The following is an 18,291-nucleotide window of genomic DNA, read 5'->3' on the forward strand; positions in this document are numbered from 1 at the left end:
TNTCTCTCCTCCTCCTCCTCCTCCTCCTCCTCCTCCTCCTCCTCTCTCTCTCTCTCTCTCTCTCTCCTACTCGATGTCTCAACCCAAGAGAGTGATAATTGATACTTGAGATGACATAACGGCTCGGATATCTCGAACTATCTTACACCACCCACTACCATAGAGCCACATACTTACCAGCCTTACCCAACACTCAGCTAGCAAACCATTAAAAACATGTACCTAACACACTTCACTTAACTAACGACACTCAACTCTGCTTTTTTTCTTATTCACGGGGCTCGGCTCTAAAGCATTCCTCTCAGTCTTCAAAGCTACTGTATATAGCTTAAGACATCCATACATCCATCCATACACACACGAGGGCTCAAAACATTTGCCTGATAGCCTACATACACAAGAGGGATAGGACCGGGACGTATCGCTGATAGTCATAGCGAGGAGGAATATAGTCAAATCAAACGGGTCTAATAATGAGTGAATGAGTGAATGAGTGAATGAGTGAATGAGTGAATGAGTGAATGAGTGAATGAATTGAGATATTTATTCTCTTATGGTCAGAGAGAATGAAGGAGAAAAACAACAATGGTTTGGTATCAAGTGATCTCCGAGATGTGATGGTTCCTCTTCTGTAACTGTGACAAAATTGCGCTAAGCTGTGATTGACTGTGATAATGACTGTAACTAATAATGCTTGGGTGAACATGCTGCCCGATGATGATATTCTATCTATTTTAGTCCTGTTTTTTTTTTCTTTTCTTTTCTTTTCTCAGAATGTAACCAGGGAATAACATCACACTAAATGCCCATCCAGTGATAGGCATTGCTTTTAAGTTCCATCCAGCCAATAATACCTTGTATTGTTTTTGTGATTGCGAGGAATGGTGGCATGCTAAACCGCCTTATTTCTCCCATATGCCTTACAAGACGCCTGAACGCCAGCCAGTCCAACAAAAACCTGTAACCAAAAAAAACTGACAACCCTTAAATTAACAGGCCCTCAAATAGTCATGACAACTAGGTAAAACCCACATCGTCCTGAAAAAAAAAGGCCAAAACCGAACCCTTATCTTCTCACACACTTAACCCATCCCACATTGGATGCCTTCCCTTTACCCCCTTTACTTTGATCCCTCAACCAAAATACTTAGCCCGGATACTCTCGGCAAACCTTTTTTCCTCCTCAGCATCATAGTGGTCCATCGCAGGCTGGACATCGTCATATTGCGCAAAGTAGGCATCCTCATCCTCCTCCTCCTCCTCCTCCTCTTTCTCTCTGGAAGAAGTGGTGTTGGTACCGGCAAAAGCGCTAGCAATGTTCACAGGAACAGAGCGCGGAGCAGCCGGCGAACGATGACGGGCGTTACCCGTCAGCGGAGTCCGCGAACCGGGGGTGGTGTCGTACCGCGCCCAGTAGGCATCGTCGTCTGAGGACTCGGCGGCATCTTCGAGGTTCTCAACGGTAACCTTGGTCTCGGAGGTGGGTCCCTGGACGATGGGGATGGTGATGGTAGGATGAGCCCCGTTCGTCTGAGTCGCAGCAGGGGCCGGGGAAGAAGCGAACTTTTCCTCCGCCTCGGCAATGCTCACGCACCCGCCAAAATCCTCCAGGACCTCTTTCACCGCGGGGATATCGCCCCCACTAGCGGCACCGACCTCCCTCACGCGCCAACCACGTCCCCCCCCGTTGCGATGCACCGCCGTCTCCCAATCATCCTCGACCCACACCAGCTTCAGCCACAACCCATCCACCTCGCGCAGCACGACCATCGCCTCCAGCGTCTCCACGTCGCGCCGCCTGAACCGTACCAACACATTCTCCCGGGAGGCCCAATCGATCTCGATCTCGCCGCTCACAGGGTGCAGCTCGAGGGCCGAGGACTTGGCGATGCGACGGAGGCGGGCATGGATCGGGGAGGATAGGTCCGCGTAGCTGAGCCAGCGGATCCAGGGGTCGCGAGAAGAGGAGGACATGGTGCGCACGCGGTTGCGCACGGGGAGGTCAAGTACGTGGAAGCAGGCCTCGAGGGGTTCGGTAGAGGAGGCCGCGTGGGGGAGGGAGGCGAGCACAGGGTAGATTGTTTCGCGGAGGTTCGGAGAAGGAATGGCCATTGTGTCGGTTGTTGTTGTTGTCGAGGTTAATGAGGTTTCTGACAAGGGGGGTGTTGTGCTGTAGATGCTAGTGTTGTCGTTATTGTTATTGTTATTGTTATTATTGTTATTGTTGTTGAAGTCGTCTTCTTCGAGACAGTGAGTGCAGGCAAAGTTGTAGTAGTAGTAGTAGGAGGAGGAGGAGGAGGAGGAGGAGGGTTGGTCAGGGGTTTCGTTGTCGTTGTTGTCTTCGGATATAGGGGGGAACTCGAAGAGCTCGATTAGTCGCTTGAGCTTGAGTTCGTCTTGTTTGATGGGGAGAGGCTGGACCAAGTGGTCGAAGCTCATTTATAGGCAAACGGCGAACTCTGAGGCTGGCGGAAAGATGGGAGAATGTATGGCAAAGGTGAGAAGTGTGGGGTAAGAAGCGAAGCGAGTTTGGACGCTTTAATACTCTGAAACCCAAGCCGAGCCGCACGTGAAGATGCTGTTGGTGATGGGAGGATGATGATGATGATGTGTGTGGTAAACGTAGGGAATATGCCTGTGTCAATGTCGATGTAAGACAGACGCGGCGTAAGTTAACAAACAGCAGGCAGCACTGCCTCAGTCAAAGCGGCACTACAGGTTCACAGACGGCGAAGGAGACAAAAGGGGAGGGGAATGGGGGGGGGGGGAAAGGGTCGGAGAGGAAAGATGAGAGGAAGGTATGAGAACAGCAGTGTCACAGGCGACGAAAAAGCGAGAAAGCAGGCCAACTTAAAAGAAGAATCACGAGGAAGTAAGCCTCGCATCTGATCCCCGCATGGCAAGGGGGAGGGGGGTTGGCTGGGAACCAAAATGGCCCGTTTCCAATGCCTCGTGCCGCTTCGGTTCTACCTGGGCCTTGTCGAGTCCCGTGCTGGTGCCGTGGCTGACAAGGGGAGCGCTGGAGCTCTTCTCGTGCTACCTAGCAGGTCTGAACTGCCCGGCAGTGGAGGACAGTAAAGGAACAGTGGAACGCTGACGACTAAGAGAAGCCAGAAAAGGGTTTACAGAGAGCTCTGTGGGGTGCCCCGCATCCCCGCGCTTGCATAAAACTCCAATGCTCCAGCGGTGCTCCAATGTTCCCGTTCGACAGACCCACCAGCCTGCCTTCTCGGGCAGATGGAACCAATGAGGACTGCGCTGGCAAGTAGATGGCCTGGGCGCCTGAACGTCTGGGCGACGCGACCAACGGAATTGGCGATCGGTGTCAGCCCAGGCATGGCAAGTGTTACGGATACAAACGGTTCAGTTGCCCAAACCAGAGCAGGGCTCGGGGATTTTCCGAGATCAAAGATCTTGGGTTGCGTTCTGGCCGATGTCGGCTGTCATGATGCCGAGCTCCCAATAGGGGAAAGGTCAATCTTTCGAAGTGTGGCGCTTTATTGAGGTTCTATCTCTCTCGCCGAACTGAGCTTGCTTTACAGCATGAGGCTGTACGATGATGACTCGCTGTCCACATTTCGGCAGCTGCTTCGCTGCATCAGCCGTTCATGTGATTTGCGCCTTGTCTGTGCGCCAAGACTGCCAAGCCTTGGCAAGCAGGAGCGCTTGGGAAATCGTCATTGTGTCTTGGCATCGATTATGATTGGCCAATAGCCGCGCCCCTGCCGCCCCAAGCGCGCCAATGTCGTCACCGCTCGAAGCGAAATGCGCTCATCAAAAAATCGAATTTTTGAGGGGGAACACTTGCTGCACCGCCGCAGAAGATAGCCATCACAAATCGGCTTGCTGCGGCTGAAGTGATATGAAACGTCGAACGATGCGAGGATAAAGATTGCGATCGACTTTTTTTTTTTTTTCGCGGACTTCTAACCTGGAGTATTGATATCGGATTTTCGTCCACCTTCCATCCGAAGTCCAATTTGTCCGAGTCGAAGACCAGTGGCCGACTTTGCAGCCAATGCAAGTCTGAACCCCCGGATCTGGATTTTGATATTCGATTTTGAGATTTCCCATCCGCATCGCAACAATTCGCGCGACACGGCCCGTCACCGACTTGGATCTCCAGCTCTAGCCCTAGCCTAACAACCTACAAGCCAAAACCACCAAAACAAGCTCAATATTTGCCCTCTCCCCGCTGGATGAATGTCTCCGAAAGACTCAGGCGACAGCCTCAAGGATGAGGGTTCCCGACTCCAAGTAACCCTGGCCGGCGCAACAGCCGGCCTCATCTCTCGGTACATTGACCCTCTTTCACCATGTTCGATATCATCTTCTTCTTCCTCTTCCTCTCCCATTAATTAAGTTGTCGTCCCTAACAAAAACCCCAGCTTCGTAATCGCCCCCCTAGACGTAGTCAAAATTCGCCTGCAGCTCCAGCCGCACTCCCTCTCCGACCCGCTTCTCTCCTCCCGCCTCGACCAACTCCGCGGGGGCCCCATCTACAAAGGCACGCTCCGCACCATGCAACATATCGTGCGCCACGAGGGTCTCCCCGGCCTCTGGAAAGGCAACGTCCCCGCCGAGCTGCTGTACGTCTGCTACTCCGCCGTGCAGTTCACGACGTACCGCACCACGACCCAGCTTTTGCGGGCAGTGTTCGAGCAGGACTCCTTGCCGCAGGCAGCCGAGAGTTTCGTGTGTGGTGCGACCGGGGGCGCGGCCGCGACGGCCGTGACGTACCCGTTGGATTTATTACGGACGAGGTTTGCCGCGCAGGGGAATGACGATCGGGTGTATCCTAATCTAAGGCGGGCAATTCGGCAAATCTATCGGGACGAGGGGCTACGTGGATTTTTTCGTGGGTTAGGACCCGGCGTTGCCCAAATCGTGCCCTACATGGGGTGTTTCTTTGCATTCTACGAGACCCTACGTCCCGTGTTGGGGCCTTTAGATCTACCGTTTAGCAGTGGGACAGCCGTAGCGGGGACGATTGCTAGTGTTGCGGCGAAGACGGTGACGTTCCCGTTGGATCTGGTGCGTAAGAGGATTCAGGTACAGGGGCCTACGCGGGGCAGGTATGTGCATAAGAATATTCCGGAGTATAAGGGGGGTGCGGTGGGGACGTTTAGGACGATTTTGAGAATGGAGGGGATGAGGGGTCTGTATAGGGGGTTGACGGTCAGCTTGGTGAAGGCTGCGCCGGCGAGCGCGGTGACGATGTGGACTTATGAGAGGGCGTTGCGGTTTTATGAGGGAGTTTGGGAACGGTTTGAGTTGAGGTGGTAGGGAGAGCCATAGACATGTATAGAGATACCCATAGATTACGTGATTTATAAGCTTCAAAGGAATGTAATAATGGTAATTTTGGTTACAAGGGTTTTCAGCTGAGAAAAATATAAGAAAAAAAATGGTCTATATTCCGAGATGACCTCCTCAGTATGGTACAAGGAGAGCCTATACGCTCCTTAGAGTGGCTCTTCCCAATCATACATCATAGTTTACCTTTCATGCATTCTTTTCCCCCTTCCCCCAATCCTTCCCCCCCCACCGGCCCCTCCCTTTTTTTTTTTTTAAAAAAAAAACCTTGATTCTAACCAGTTATATATACCTATTTTCCCTTCCTAACCCACTCCTCCAGCGCCTCCCTCACACTCCTCACCCCATCATGCACCTTCTGCTGCGCAATATCTGCATGCATCCTCGCCATCGCCACACCATGCTCGATACCCTCCCTCGTTTTGATATGCGCGTCCGCCACCGCAGGGAACTTTTTCTCATACTCCCACACCAGACCCCCCACATTCTGCATCGTCACCGGCAGCACATAATACGCCGCGCCCAGCCCAAAAGCAAGCGGCGTCGTTGCGCGAAGCAGAACCCCCCTGTTCCGCGCGACAATGCTGCCGGCCATGCCCGACACCAGAACGTAGATCAGGCCGGGCATGAGCTTCTCGCCTGATTCGCGGGACGGGGCCAACGAGGCGAGTGTCGAGGTAAAGGATTGCTCGAGAGCGAAAGCCCGCGACATGAAATCGTTGACCGAGTCCTCGACCACGCAGGACTGGGCGTAGAGGAAGAGACGGGCGCGGCGGATCTGTGCGGCCAGACGGTCGGTGGGCGTCGGCGGGCGATGCACGACGATGGTGGTGGTTGTTTCCGGCTCGGAGGACGAAACAGGGGCGGCGGAGGCATTTTGGGCCTCGGAGGGGGTAAGAGCGGCGGGGGAAGAGGGCTTCGACGGGGGTAGAGCAAAGTCTTCGTCGTCGTAGATGGGCTTGCGGGACTGGCATGTGTTAGGACGGGCTTGAGCTGGGAGAGAGAAGGGGAAAGGGGGAAAGGGGGGAGGGGGGAGAAAATTGGCAAAAAGGAGGATTCGGAGGGGCAGGGACATACGATAGAGCGGTCGTTGGGCGCCTCAGCGTGGGCGATGCGCGGGGCAAAGGCGACGCTCCCGACCAGTGCGGCAGCCGCCAGCGGCGCGACTCGCTATAGTTGTCGATATAACGTCAGTCTCGTGGTCTCTGGATGCAGTGAGGTGAATAGTGGGGAGGGGAGGGAGGGGAGGGGGGGGGAGGGAAAGGGGAGTAAAAGACTCGAGCTCGTACCCGCTGTAGCAGCACCCTGGCAGCCATTTGGTAGTGATGGTATTGGCCCTCGCAAGTGCTTGACCGAAACAATTGCAGCAGGCGAGAGGCAGCGGCTCCCTGGAGTTGTGGCGTGGGGAGCGGGATCTTGTGCAATGCAAAAGCTCTAAAGCTTAGAGGGTGCCCGGGTTTCCAAGTTGCGAACTTGAAGTTGCCGTGGGCCGAGATGGACCAGGGATCACGATTCGCCAACGTCCCGAGCTCGCCCTCGCTGCGGCTGTTTTCGGGTGCTAAGCTTGTCCCGTTCGTAGTTATTGAGTTTCTTACCTTGAGTTCATCTGACCAATAATAATATCGCGATAAAAGGCTTGTTCTGAGATAAGCCAATGAGATAAATGCGGGGCTAGTCCTGAGTAAGTGGCCCATGCGCTAAGAAGCTCTGGAATTTTTTGGCGGGTCACCTCGTCTTGTCCACATTTTGATCGCATCCAGGGTCGACAGCACCGCAACAGCCCGGCCTCAACACCCCGCACACCGACCTGGAGCGGCGCAATCGGCGCTGCCGGCGCTTACAAGAAGGAGGAACACCTTTGGGGAAAAGCCAGACGCCCCCGATGCGAGCTCCTCGGCGCATCTATCCTCCGTCCAGCCCCTCGCCATCCCCCTCGACGACAACCCCCGCTAAACCTATCTCGTAGTCGATATCGAGCTCTTTGAGCTCCCCAGCCATCCCGTTCGCGGGCCAACCGCGATATCACCATGATCAGAGCTTCGGCCAGGCCAAGGCAGCTGGAACGATGGGTCTGCTCAAGCTGTCTACGCCAGCGTGCCGCCCTGGCCGTCCTCCAGCCCCGTGAGCCGCGCCAGCTTGCCCAGGTACGCTCGCTGCACTCGGTGCAACGATCACAACAGCTCCAAGGCAAGAAGCAGTCGCAGAAGCAGCTAGCAAGCCCGTTTCCTAGCCGCCAAACACGTCACTATGCCTACGTCGCGCCCACCGACGATCGGGAGGATGACAACCTCCTACGCACCATCTTCGACAAGCCCTCCTTCTGGCAAGAGTACTCGGCCCTGCCGATCGGCATGAACGTCGGGCTCTTCCAGAATGCCTACCTGACGAGTCCCAAGGGGTTCGAGACCTTCGCAAACGTGAGCCTGGCCCGCGCCCGCCGCATCGTGGACCGGGTGCTCAACGCCTACACGGTGCCAGAGTACCGCAGGATCGTGCGCGAGCTCGACCGGCTAAGCGATACCCTGTGCCGCGTGCTCGACATGGCTGACTTTGTGCGCGTCACCCATCCGGACCACAAAATCCAACGGGCGGCCAACGCAGCCTGGGACACGGTCTACCAGTACATGAACGAGCTCAACACCATGACGGGGCTCTATGAGCAGCTGGACAGGGCCATGAAGAATCCGGAGGTCACCAAGGTCTGGTCCGAGGAGGAGAAGGCGGTTGCCGAGGTGCTGAGGCAAGACTTCCTCAAGTCGGCCGTTAACCTGCCCAAGTGGGAGCGCGACCGCTTCGTGCAGTTGTCGTCCAAGATCAGCACGGTAGCCACGGCTTTTGTGCATGAGATGACCCCCGACCAAGCATGGGTGGCCATCCCCAGCAGCAAGATGCGCGGCATGGACCCGGTCCAAGTGCGCTCGCTGACTCGCAACGGCATGGTCTACGTGCCCACGCTCAGCGCCCAGGCGGCCCTGGCCCTGCGGACGGTCCACGACCCGGAGGCGCGCAAGATGCTCTACTACGCCTCCCGGACGTCCTCGGCTCGCTCCGTGTCGACGTTGGAGATGCTCATGCGTCTGCGTGCCGAGCTAGCCGAGCTATCTGGCTTTGAGAGCTACGCGCAGATGGCCCTGCGCGACCGCATGATGGCCCGCAGCCCCGAGGCCGTCGACAAGTTCCTGCGCGCCCTGGCCGGCAGCAACAAGCCCCGAGCAGTTGCCGAGTTTGGGGCGATGCTCCGGGAGAAGCAAAAGACCGTCCCTGATGCAGAGGCCCTCGAACCATGGGATAGGGAGTACTACTCTACCATCTTGCGCAAGCAGGCCACGGCGTCCGAACGCGTGCCGCGCACTGACGTGCTGTCGTCCTTCTTCTCGCTGGGCACGGTCATCCAGGGCCTGTCGCGCATCTTTAACCTCCTCTACGGCATCCGCTTCGCCCCGCGGCCGCCCCTGCGCGGCGAGACCTGGCATCCAGACGTGCGGCGGCTCGACGTGGTACACGACACCGAGGGTCGCGTCGCCGTGCTCTACTGCGATCTCTTCTACCGCGCCGACAAGTCGCCTAACCCAGCGCATTTTACCCTCCGCTGCTCGCGCGAGATCCTGCCCGAAGAGATGGACGAGGTCTGGCAGGAGCAGATGAGCCAGGCGCCGCGGACCGACATGCCCTACTTCCAGCGGCCCGAGTTCGCCGCCAACGACGGCATGGCCTTCTCCAAGATCGACGGCAAAGTCAAGCAATTGCCGACCATCGCGCTGGTGTGCGACTTCCCGCAAAACAACGACGACAGCCAGCCCGTGCTGCTCAGCTACTTCCAGGTCGAGACGCTCTTCCACGAGATGGGCCACGCCATTCACTCCATCCTAGCGCGCACCTCCTTCCAAAACGTGGCCGGCACTCGCTGCGCGACCGACCTCGCAGAGCTGCCGTCAACGCTCATGGAATACTTCGTCGCCGATCCGTCCGTCCTCTCGGTCTTCGCCCGCCACTACGAGACAGACGACCCGGTCCCCTACGCCCTCGTCTCCCGCAAGATCCGCCAGGCCCGCCTCTTCGAGGGCTCCGACACCGAGAACCAAATCATCCTGGCCATGCTGGACCAGGCCCTGCACTCCCGGCGCGCCCGTGACGATGCCTTCGACTCGACCCAGATCTTTCACGACCTCCAGCGCGAGTTCGGCAGCGGCCCACCCGACCCGCGCGGCACGCGCTGGCAGGGCTTCTTCGGGCACCTCTCGGGCTACGGAAGCACGTACTACAGCTACTTGTTCGATCGCGTGCTGGCGCAACGCACCTGGGAGGTAGTGTTTAAGGGGGGCGCCGGGGGCGCCGCGCTCGAGAGGGCGAATGGTGAGCATCTGAAGAATTCGTTGCTTAAGTGGGGAGGAGGGAGGGATCCGTGGAAGTGTCTTGCGGCGGTGCTGAACGAGCCGAAGCTCGAGGATGGAGGGGAGGAGGCTATGGCGTTGGTTGGGAGTTGGGGGGCTGCGAGGCAGCAAGGGGGAATGTCGATGTGATTGTGAGGGTAAAGAAGGATCTTGTGTAATGATACTGTAGTTTTGGTGTTTGTTAGGTACGTCCGGTGTGTATTTTTCTTTTTTCCTATAAAAAATACCTGGCTGGAAAATGCCGTGTAGTTTTATCAAGATGATGATGGAAATTTTATTTTATTTTATTTATTTTATTTTTTTAATTCTTGATAAAAAGAGTGGATATCCTGGTTTAGATATTGGCATGGAGGTTTTTTTTTTTTTTTTCCTTTCTTGTGGCCGTGACGGAAACAATATCGGCAACAAGATGGAAGGAGTTTGGTATATGAGAGCATGTGTATGATTTCCCTGTGATGATGGTCACATCAGAACGGAAAGAGCTTGGTTTAAAGAGAAGAAACTGCTGAAGAGCCTTGGACTGACGCAAGAAAGAAGCAATATTTGATGTCGATTTCCTCGTCTAAATGCGCAGCAGATGTCTCATGCTTACTTCATCATGGGCAGTCACGAGCATTTGTTGATTTCGAGCACCTCGCGATCTCTCGCGTTTTCTGATGTAAACGTCCCTTCGAGTTTTGCGTTCTTTTTTTTCCCCCCCCGGCTTGGTTAGAAAATCACTGCATCATATGGCATATTGGGTATAACTCCGATTGAATCATTCCCCTCATGATTAGGTTGTAATCACCAGCCGCTCGATTTCATAGGTTGAGACGGCTTTTCCTCCCTGCGACGAGCTTCAAGCTGAATAAGGGTTCCTGTAAGCTTCCAAAGCACACAGTCTTCTTCAAGCAACATTCAACCTTCAACCATCACTAAGTCTTCAAACCAACATTCAGTCTCCTCAACCGACGCTCTTGTCTGCTTCAACCCTCTGCTTCGACGCTCGCTTCAATCACTCCAACCCCTCTGGTTCTTAGTCTTCTACAACGCCTACTCCCACTCTCGCTTCAACCAACCCCCAAACATGACTCCTCCCGCCAAGGTTCTTAGCCCCGTGTCTCCCACCCATGTACGTCCACGCCGCGGACCCCCTCTCCCTCTCAAGCTACTAACACTCCATCCAGAGCGACACAGCCACTCAGCTCGCTCGTCGTCACAGGGCTGCTTCGCTCTGCACCCTCCCAAAGGAAAAGCCCAAACGGCTGGGCCACAGCCTGTTCGGCCTGCTGAAGGAGACCCATCACTTCAAGGAGCAGAAGCTCGCTTTCCCGATCAGTACCCCATTTCAGCGGTCTTATACCAGTGCGACAAAGACCCTGGAGGATACCGTGACGGCCAAGGTTGGGGATTATGTGGAGACTGGACACCCCTTGGTGATGTCCCACGCCGTGAGAATGGGCATGGGACCCAAGGACTGTCGCCGGTGCGGGAACCCCGTCAACGAGCCTGTCGGCGGGGCGGCCGGTAGGGGTGGGCGACTGCGGGCGATGTCGTGCCCTGCTGGGGGGGGGGAGGCGATGAGGGAAAAGTTCAGGACTAAGGAGGAAGACAAACAGCCGGAGTTGCATCTCGAGGAGGCCGAGATGGCTGAGGAAAGAACCATCTCGAGTCGCCCGCGTAGTGCGAGTACCGGCACGCATCCGCTTTTTGCACGTACAGATATGATCGATACGCTTGCGAAGGCGTCGGCTGCCGGACGCGTCCGTCCTACGGCTGTTGAGGGCGTGAAGCTCAACAAGGTCCAGCTGTGGCAGGATACTGCCCTCAACAACTTCTGCCCCGGCTGCTATGCTGCAGTTTCTTTGTGTCACGCGGCTCAGGTCGCACTCCAGGCTATTTCCGAGGCAGCGGCTGTTGAGCGCGCAGGTGAGGGGGCTGTGAAGGACATCCTCCGTGCGATCACCAAGAAGCGCGAGCGTGCCTCTCGAAACCACCGCGATCTCACTGTTCAGCCTGAGACCCCTGACGACGATGAAGTGATCGACATCGTCTTCAGCGACGTCGAACAGGACGGGCACAACTCGGACGGCTCGTTCTCCTCGCTCGGCTCTCAGGGTCCGGTCCCCCCTGCTCCTCCCGGCACTCCGGTTCATAGCGTCGACCTGGACTTGGAGGATCAGCAGTCACGTAAGGACATTGAGGCCGGTATCACTCTGCTCATGACCGAAGAGGACATCGACGACGAACTTGTTCAAATTGACGCCGGTCTCATCGAGGCAGTTCTGCCGATGGTGGATGACCGCGCCAAGAGTAAGTGGATGGCGTCTATGCCTCAGCGGTTTATGGAGGAAGTTGAGGGTCTGAAGGCGTTGATTGTTGAGGGGCAGGAGATGATTGTTGATGGGAACCGTAAGGACAAGGCTAATTGGAGGATGATGGTTCTGATGTAAGTCAACCAAGCTGAGTAAGATGATGATGAAGATGAAGTGCTGATTTGGGCCCGCCCGGGGGGGGGGTGGGAAATAGGCACCTTGAGTGGGCTTGTTCGGCTCTTGAGGAGAAATTTGAGAGCAAAGATATCGTGGAGTGGTGAGTACTTACTTCCTGAAGAAGCAGTGACCTCTCGGAGCAATGCTAACGCTCGATCAGTGGCTTTTGTCCCTCTTGCGTTCAGCAGGAGTAGGTGCTCCAACTAATCGAACAGTTGAGGGACCTTGAAGCGAGTTCATGGAGGTTCTAAGTCTCTAAGTTTTTTTTTTTTTTTTCACTGGGTGCTCTTGCTTGGTTTTCGGGCTTTCCCTTGTCGCTGGGTGTCAGGGTGTTTGGTGAGGCTGGGTTAGGTCGGTTGGCAACCATTGATCTGGAACACTGTGGCGGAGGTTTTGGAGATGCTCGGGGTTTAGGTGAGGTTGGTCGTTGGCTTTACGTGGCTAGCGAACCTCTTTGGCTAGTTTGGCTATTAGGGTAACTAAAAAGCTCTTGGGCAAACAGCGTTGTATTTTTCTCACTTTTGAGGTCTGTAACATTTGACATCGTGACGTGAGACAAATATCGGCCGGTCGATCGATCTAGAGATGGTTTGTTGCCTTCTTTGGTTGACCCAACAGCGTGGGATGCCCCACTTCGGCAGCTCGGGCGGAAAGTTCCGTGGCTGCAGGGGGTGAAATGGCTATTCCTTATCTAGGTTAGTGCTGAAGCTTGGCGTTCGTGCTTTGTTTATCGATGGGGACGGTGTGATTGGCTCAGCCCTATGCGTACAGTGGGCGTCACAGCTGAATGTTGGTTCATCTCATCTCTAGTCCTTCCATTCGTGGATCGTTCAACGAGGGTGAGCTTATTACGCGTCGAGTCGAGTCGGGTTGAGTTAATCTCAACATTAGCTATTATTCTCAATCAACAGAGCCTTGTTTTACTTCAGCTGATTAACTGCCATCGCCCTCATCCCCAGATCTACCGCTTACTCGTGGCCGTCGCGAAAAATGCACTCCTTCCTAACCCCCTTTCTCTTCTTCATCCTCCTTCTCACCCCGATCCTCACCCTCGCCCAACAACAAAAACCATCAATCTACATCCCTCCATCGAAATCCGGATACACCTACCTGGGATGCTACAACGAAACGACGGACTTACCTGACACCGCTGGCCTGCGCGCCCTAAACGGAGGGAAGAATGTGGTGAAGCCCGGTGAGATGACGGTCAATATGTGTCTCGAATTTTGTAGCACCGGTGCGGGGGATAGTAAAGGCGGGAATACGGCGATGTTTGAGTACGTGGGGTTGGAGTATTCACGGTAAGTAGGGACCTGGATAGTTTGTTTTTTTTCTTTTTCTTTCTTTTTTTTTTGGTTGCGGTTACGGTTGGGTTGGGGAGGGAGTTAGAAATGGACGGATGGATAAGTGATTGGATGAGAGAGTGAATGAATGAATGAGCGTGTGGGGGAGTGGGCTAACCTGAGACTGTTTGTGTCATCCCTACATATAGGGAATGCTGGTGTGCCCGGTCGCTGTCGGGCTTGTCGGAGAAGTTTCCGGATGATGCGTGTAACTTGCCGTGCGACGGCAATGCCACGCAGATTTGTGGTGGGAATCTGAAGTTGACTGTGAGTTTTCCCCATTTACAGTCGTGTTCTGTCGTCAGTATCCCGAATATGCTGACATAGGCTGTAGGTCTACAAAGCTGGTACGATGAAGAGTCTCGCAAGTCTATCCGCTGCTGGATTGGCAGCTGTCATGACAATGATCTCAATTCTCTTTTAAAAACAAAAAACATATTTTCGACTTGAATCGGATGTTGGTCTTTTTGGGGGGGGGAGGGGAAGGAGGGTGTTGGGGGGGGGTTTTGGTTGGAATTAGATGGCGACTTTGTTTGATCTCTTCCTTCTTAGCAGCCGTTTGAACACTTACCATTCTGCTTCACTGCTAAACAATAATGTATATTTTATATTTCATGGAAAACTGTTTCTTTACTCTATATGCACTTACGTAGTCATATTCTTCGCAGTGCGCGTGGTACGTGTTATCTCAAGCTCATTCAAGCGCCATCAACCTGCCCAGCCTCTTCCCAACATATTATTATTCTGCTGTCCGTAAGCACAGCTCCTAGAAACCATACCTACATAACCTCATGTCTACCGACAAACGCTAATGAATTTTTAACTTCCCCAATCCCCTCTCTTCCATCGCCTGATTCACCCTAATCCTCACGATCTCCAGCGCCTATCTCCATTCCTTCTGCCCCTCATCACCTTCTCCCTCTTGTCCGTCAGGCTCCCCCTCCGAAACAATCCACTCCAACCATCGCAGCACCTTCCCCGCCTTCTCAATATTCCTCTCCCCCTTCACAACCTGCGCCAGCCACTCTGCAAAACACTCCACGTCTTCCGGGTGCGGCCCGCCCTCCTCTCTACTTTCTTCATACCACGTACTCACCATCTCCCTCACCTCTTCCAATGTCTTGATTTCCTTGGAAGCAAGTTTTGCGTGGGTAGGTAGTGGCGGAAACTTCACCCCCCTTAACCGATTCTCCCACCTCTTATCCAGCTCCCTCCTCAACTCCACCCCCATGGGCGGCGTGGGCGCATAAAACGTCAGCACGGCGCCATTTCGCTCCAGTCGCCTTTGCCGCTGTCTCTCCTTGGCGGCTCGATGCTCGGCGACGACCTTCGTCCTGATCTGAGTGGGCAGCTCGGCAAGGGTGTTGGGATCAAGTTCGGGGATATCTGGCTCGTCATCTTCCTCGTTAGGATCTTTCCCATGGTATTGCTCGATCAGTCGGCGGGGGATGGCTACGAATCTTGTTTGGCGCAGGCCGGCTTCGCGGTCTTTTTTGCGCTCGTGGGCGCGGGAGGCGTGGCTGAATAATCCCCCGCGGCCGCGGCCACCGCTGCCACGTTTGGTGGATGTACGGGGTACAGGCGGCTTGAAGATGACGCGGTTTTTGTGAGGGGATTGGGGGAGCAGGGTTTGTTGCTTGAGACCGCCTTTGCCGTGGCGCGGGGGACTGCGTTGTTGTTGGGGGCGTTGGACCCGGTATTCGGCTAGGACTTCGGCTTTGACGTCGTCGGGAAGGGCGGCGAAGACTTCGGGGTCGACGTCGGGGGGTAGGTCTGGGGGATGCGGTTGAGAGGCCGGTTCTGGTTGGGCTGGGGCTGGAGGGGTTCGTCGAGCTTGTTGGGGATGGACTAGTCGACTGCGGATGTCTTGCGGGAGCTCGGCCAGGATGGCTGGATCGGGGTTTGAGGGGATGATGAACTGTGTACCGGCGATGTTGAGCGGGGAGATGGCTTTCTCGTCGGCTTCTCCCGCCTTTGCCAACGCCAGCGCTGGATGGACCTTCGGCTTAGGAGGAGTCAGAGGCTCGTCTGTGATCGGATCGTCTTCGATCTCGGGGCCCTCTGATGGTCTCGGCCTGTACGTTTGTAGATCGCTCTCCTCAATAGCTTCTGTAGCTGCTGTCTTCTGCTTCTTGGCTGGGGGCGGAGCAAAAGTCACCTTATTCTGAGCCTCTTCCTGCTTGCCTACCGGCTTCACTGGCTCCTGTTTAGCCGTCTGCGCGTTGCTCTCCTCAACAGCCTGCTCCATTTGTCTTTTAACAGGCACCGCAAAGGTCAGCTTTTTCTGACTCCCCTCCGGCTTCCCCGACGGCTTGATCGGCTCCAACTTCGTCATCTGCAACCCAATACCCCTCAAATCCCCCGGACTGAACCTGAACGACCTTAAGATAGTAACAGCCTCCTTCCCGATCAACTCAGGATCATTCGTCGGCACCCCGAACGCGACACTCTTCGTGAAAACATCACACTTCCCATGCCCTAGGTGTTTGGCCGGTTCGAGCGGCGCATCCGGCGAGCGCCGCATGATCCTCATCGTCAAGTGTCTCCCTTTGACGCCCTCATTGAGGAGTCGACGCTCCAGCTCCTTGCAGAGGTTGCGCACAAACTCCTCTGCCTCCTCCTGACTCACAAACCTTATCCCCCAGTTGACATCCGCCGAGACAGATTTCCTCATCGGCTGGTCGCCAACCTCAGTCCGATCTATCCCCCGCGCATACTCATACAGTTTCTCACCAGTCTTAGGCCCAAGCACGGATGCCAACTTCTCCTTCGACACCCCCCGCAAATCCTTGACATACTTGATCCCCATCTCCTCCAGCTTGCCCCCAATGCTGTACGCTACCCCAGGTAAATCCTCAACCTTCAGCTCCCCAATAAACTCCAGCACCTCCTCCGGCCGGAGATGGTACTGTCCCGCAGGCTTCGCTTTACGCAACGCAATCTTCGCCAGCAGGATGTTGCCGCCTATCCCCACCGACACATTACAGCCTGTCTTTCTCTTAATCTCCTCCCTCAGGCCGAGGGCAATCTGATCCACCTCTTTCTGCTCCCGCCATACACTCCCCTCGCTCACACCTATCCCCTCTGACCCTGTCCTCTCCATCACGATATCCGTCACGTCCACCAGAGCCTCGTCGATGCTCACCGCCTGCACGACCCCCCCAATGGACAGGATCGCTTCGTAGAACTTCCCACTGGCGTCCTCATACGCGGTAAAATCGTACGGCAGTATTCGTAGTGTCGGACACAGCTCCATCGCCCGAGCCATCCACATCCCATTCCTGACGCCATACACCCTAGCGGGGTAATTACACGAGGCGATCTCCGACCCGGGTCCAGTGCCGTGCGCCACGGCCGCGGGCTTCCCCCTCTCTTCTTCTGGCAACTTCAAGGACGAAACTGCGCAGAAGAAACTATCAAAATCCACATGCAGGATATACCTCCTCGCTCCCGAGGGACGCTTTTTCTTGGAGGCTGTGGGGAGGGCTTTGGACGCGGCGAGGGCTTGCAGGCGAGACTTGAGCTGGGCTTTCCAGGTCGAGAGGTGGTGCAGGCGGGATTCGGAGTAGTATTGCTTGAGGAAGTTGGGGTTGGCGGCGGAGGATTTGCGGATCTTGGGGTCGGCGAGGAGGAGCGCGTTGTGCTCCTCGGCGGTCATTGGCTTGGTTGGAGGCGCTAGGAGATGGGGCGTGGGTTTTTGGGCGGGCAGAGGGGGTTCAGGGGCTGGTTTGGGGAGGAGAGGGGGTCGTTGGGCGGATGTAGGGGGTAGGGAGGTTGGACGCTGAGCAGACGGCGGTGGCTCGAGGGAAACCGTCGTGGGCTCTATCGGTGGTTTCTTAGCAGAGGACGGGGGCTTGAAAGCTGGTATTGCAGGTGACGACTGTCTTTGAGCCGATGACGACGGTTTAGAAGGTGATACCGCAGGTGACGGCTGTCCATGCTTCGACAGCAGGGGCTCAGTAATCGTCTTTCCCTGCGTCCGGACCTTCTCATGAGAACCAAAATTTATATCATCCCACTTCTCAATATCCTCAATCTCAAAATCCGCCGGCGCATACGCTGACTTCTGAGGCGGCCCCCGAAACGGATTCCCTCCCACCTGCGACTGCGCATTCTTGAACTGGCTTGTATAAAAACTATTATCGCTCTGCTCCCGATAACTCGCCTGCTTCTGCGGCGTGGCCTTACTGACCAGCTTTCCGCTGCCAAAGGCGATGGTCTTTTGCTTGGGGCCCTCGGTGATGACGCGGTAGTCCTGCCAGGGCAGCATACGGCCGGCCTTGATGGAGTCCATAACCCAGGCCGGCTTGACCACGCGGTACTTGGAGTAGTCGATGGCCTTGGTAGGGGGCATGGTCGACGCGATGATGTGCGTTGCCATGGTCTTGCCGCCGAGATATTGCAGGAAGCCGGCGCCGTGTTGAACGAGTTCTTTGTGCAGGCTGAGCAAGTTAGCATCAACCATTACTGAAACTCCCAGGAGATGAGAAAGGCAGGCTTACACATGCAGAGGCGGCTGTGTATACCCTGTAACATGGGCGACAACGCCCTTAAAGATCTGGGGCTTGTCCTTGGCTGCAGCGCGCAGCTCGGAGTCGAGGTTCTGTAGCTTCTCCTGCTTGCGGCGGAAGTAGTCGGCGAAGCCGCCAAACTTGTTGGCTTCGTACTCCTCGCCATCCTCGTCAGTGAAACGGCGGCTCTCGATAGCCTTTCTCACGGCCGCCGAATTCTTCTCTAGGCGGTTGCCCATTTTGTTTAGGATCAAGGGAT

At 55.5% G+C, this 18,291-nt stretch overlaps 8 protein-coding genes across 8 annotated transcripts; 5 read left to right on the forward strand and 3 right to left on the reverse strand.

Annotated features, from left to right (window-relative positions):
* Nucleotides 1–1,134: 1,134 nt before the first annotated feature.
* On the reverse strand, nt 1,135–2,439 carry CTHT_0053060 (uncharacterized protein; the record flags this gene model as incomplete). Its single annotated transcript, XM_006695581.1, has 1 exon — nt 1,135–2,439. The coding sequence occupies one exon, from the start codon at nt 2,437–2,439 to the stop codon at nt 1,135–1,137; it is 1,305 nt and encodes a 434-aa protein (XP_006695644.1).
* Nucleotides 2,440–4,203: 1,764 nt separating this feature from the next.
* CTHT_0053070 (putative thiamine pyrophosphate protein) lies at nt 4,204–5,286 on the forward strand (the record flags this gene model as incomplete). Its single annotated transcript, XM_006695582.1, has 2 exons — nt 4,204–4,295; nt 4,389–5,286. The coding sequence occupies 2 exons, from the start codon at nt 4,204–4,206 to the stop codon at nt 5,284–5,286; spliced, it is 990 nt and encodes a 329-aa protein (XP_006695645.1).
* A 322-nt stretch (nt 5,287–5,608) lies between these two features.
* CTHT_0053080 (uncharacterized protein) lies at nt 5,609–6,632 on the reverse strand (the record flags this gene model as incomplete). Its single annotated transcript, XM_006695583.1, has 3 exons — nt 5,609–6,283; nt 6,394–6,486; nt 6,606–6,632. The coding sequence occupies 3 exons, from the start codon at nt 6,630–6,632 to the stop codon at nt 5,609–5,611; spliced, it is 795 nt and encodes a 264-aa protein (XP_006695646.1).
* A 178-nt stretch (nt 6,633–6,810) lies between these two features.
* On the forward strand, nt 6,811–7,269 carry CTHT_0053090 (uncharacterized protein; the record flags this gene model as incomplete). The annotated part of the gene is made up of 2 exons (XM_006695584.1): nt 6,811–6,887; nt 7,077–7,269. The coding sequence occupies 2 exons, from the start codon at nt 6,811–6,813 to the stop codon at nt 7,267–7,269; spliced, it is 270 nt and encodes an 89-aa protein (XP_006695647.1).
* Nucleotides 7,270–7,343: 74 nt separating this feature from the next.
* CTHT_0053100 (uncharacterized protein) lies at nt 7,344–9,836 on the forward strand (the record flags this gene model as incomplete). The annotated part of the gene is made up of 1 exon (XM_006695585.1): nt 7,344–9,836. One exon carries the CDS (start codon nt 7,344–7,346, stop codon nt 9,834–9,836), a length of 2,493 nt encoding a protein of 830 aa, XP_006695648.1.
* A 937-nt stretch (nt 9,837–10,773) lies between these two features.
* On the forward strand, nt 10,774–12,139 carry CTHT_0053110 (uncharacterized protein; the record flags this gene model as incomplete). The annotated part of the gene is made up of 2 exons (XM_006695586.1): nt 10,774–10,818; nt 10,874–12,139. The coding sequence occupies 2 exons, from the start codon at nt 10,774–10,776 to the stop codon at nt 12,137–12,139; spliced, it is 1,311 nt and encodes a 436-aa protein (XP_006695649.1).
* A 1,029-nt stretch (nt 12,140–13,168) lies between these two features.
* CTHT_0053120 (uncharacterized protein) lies at nt 13,169–13,945 on the forward strand (the record flags this gene model as incomplete). The annotated part of the gene is made up of 3 exons (XM_006695587.1): nt 13,169–13,479; nt 13,671–13,788; nt 13,856–13,945. 3 exons carry the CDS (start codon nt 13,169–13,171, stop codon nt 13,943–13,945), a joined length of 519 nt encoding a protein of 172 aa, XP_006695650.1.
* A 459-nt stretch (nt 13,946–14,404) lies between these two features.
* Nucleotides 14,405–18,271, reverse strand: CTHT_0053130 (uncharacterized protein; the record flags this gene model as incomplete). Its single annotated transcript, XM_006695588.1, has 2 exons — nt 14,405–17,963; nt 18,024–18,271. 2 exons carry the CDS (start codon nt 18,269–18,271, stop codon nt 14,405–14,407), a joined length of 3,807 nt encoding a protein of 1,268 aa, XP_006695651.1.
* Between the last annotated feature and the right edge of the window lie 20 nt (nt 18,272–18,291).

Source organism: Thermochaetoides thermophila, assembly GCF_000221225.1.
Source record: "Thermochaetoides thermophila DSM 1495 unplaced genomic scaffold scf7180000011820, whole genome shotgun sequence".
Lineage (NCBI taxonomy): Eukaryota > Fungi > Ascomycota > Sordariomycetes > Sordariales > Chaetomiaceae > Thermochaetoides > Thermochaetoides thermophila.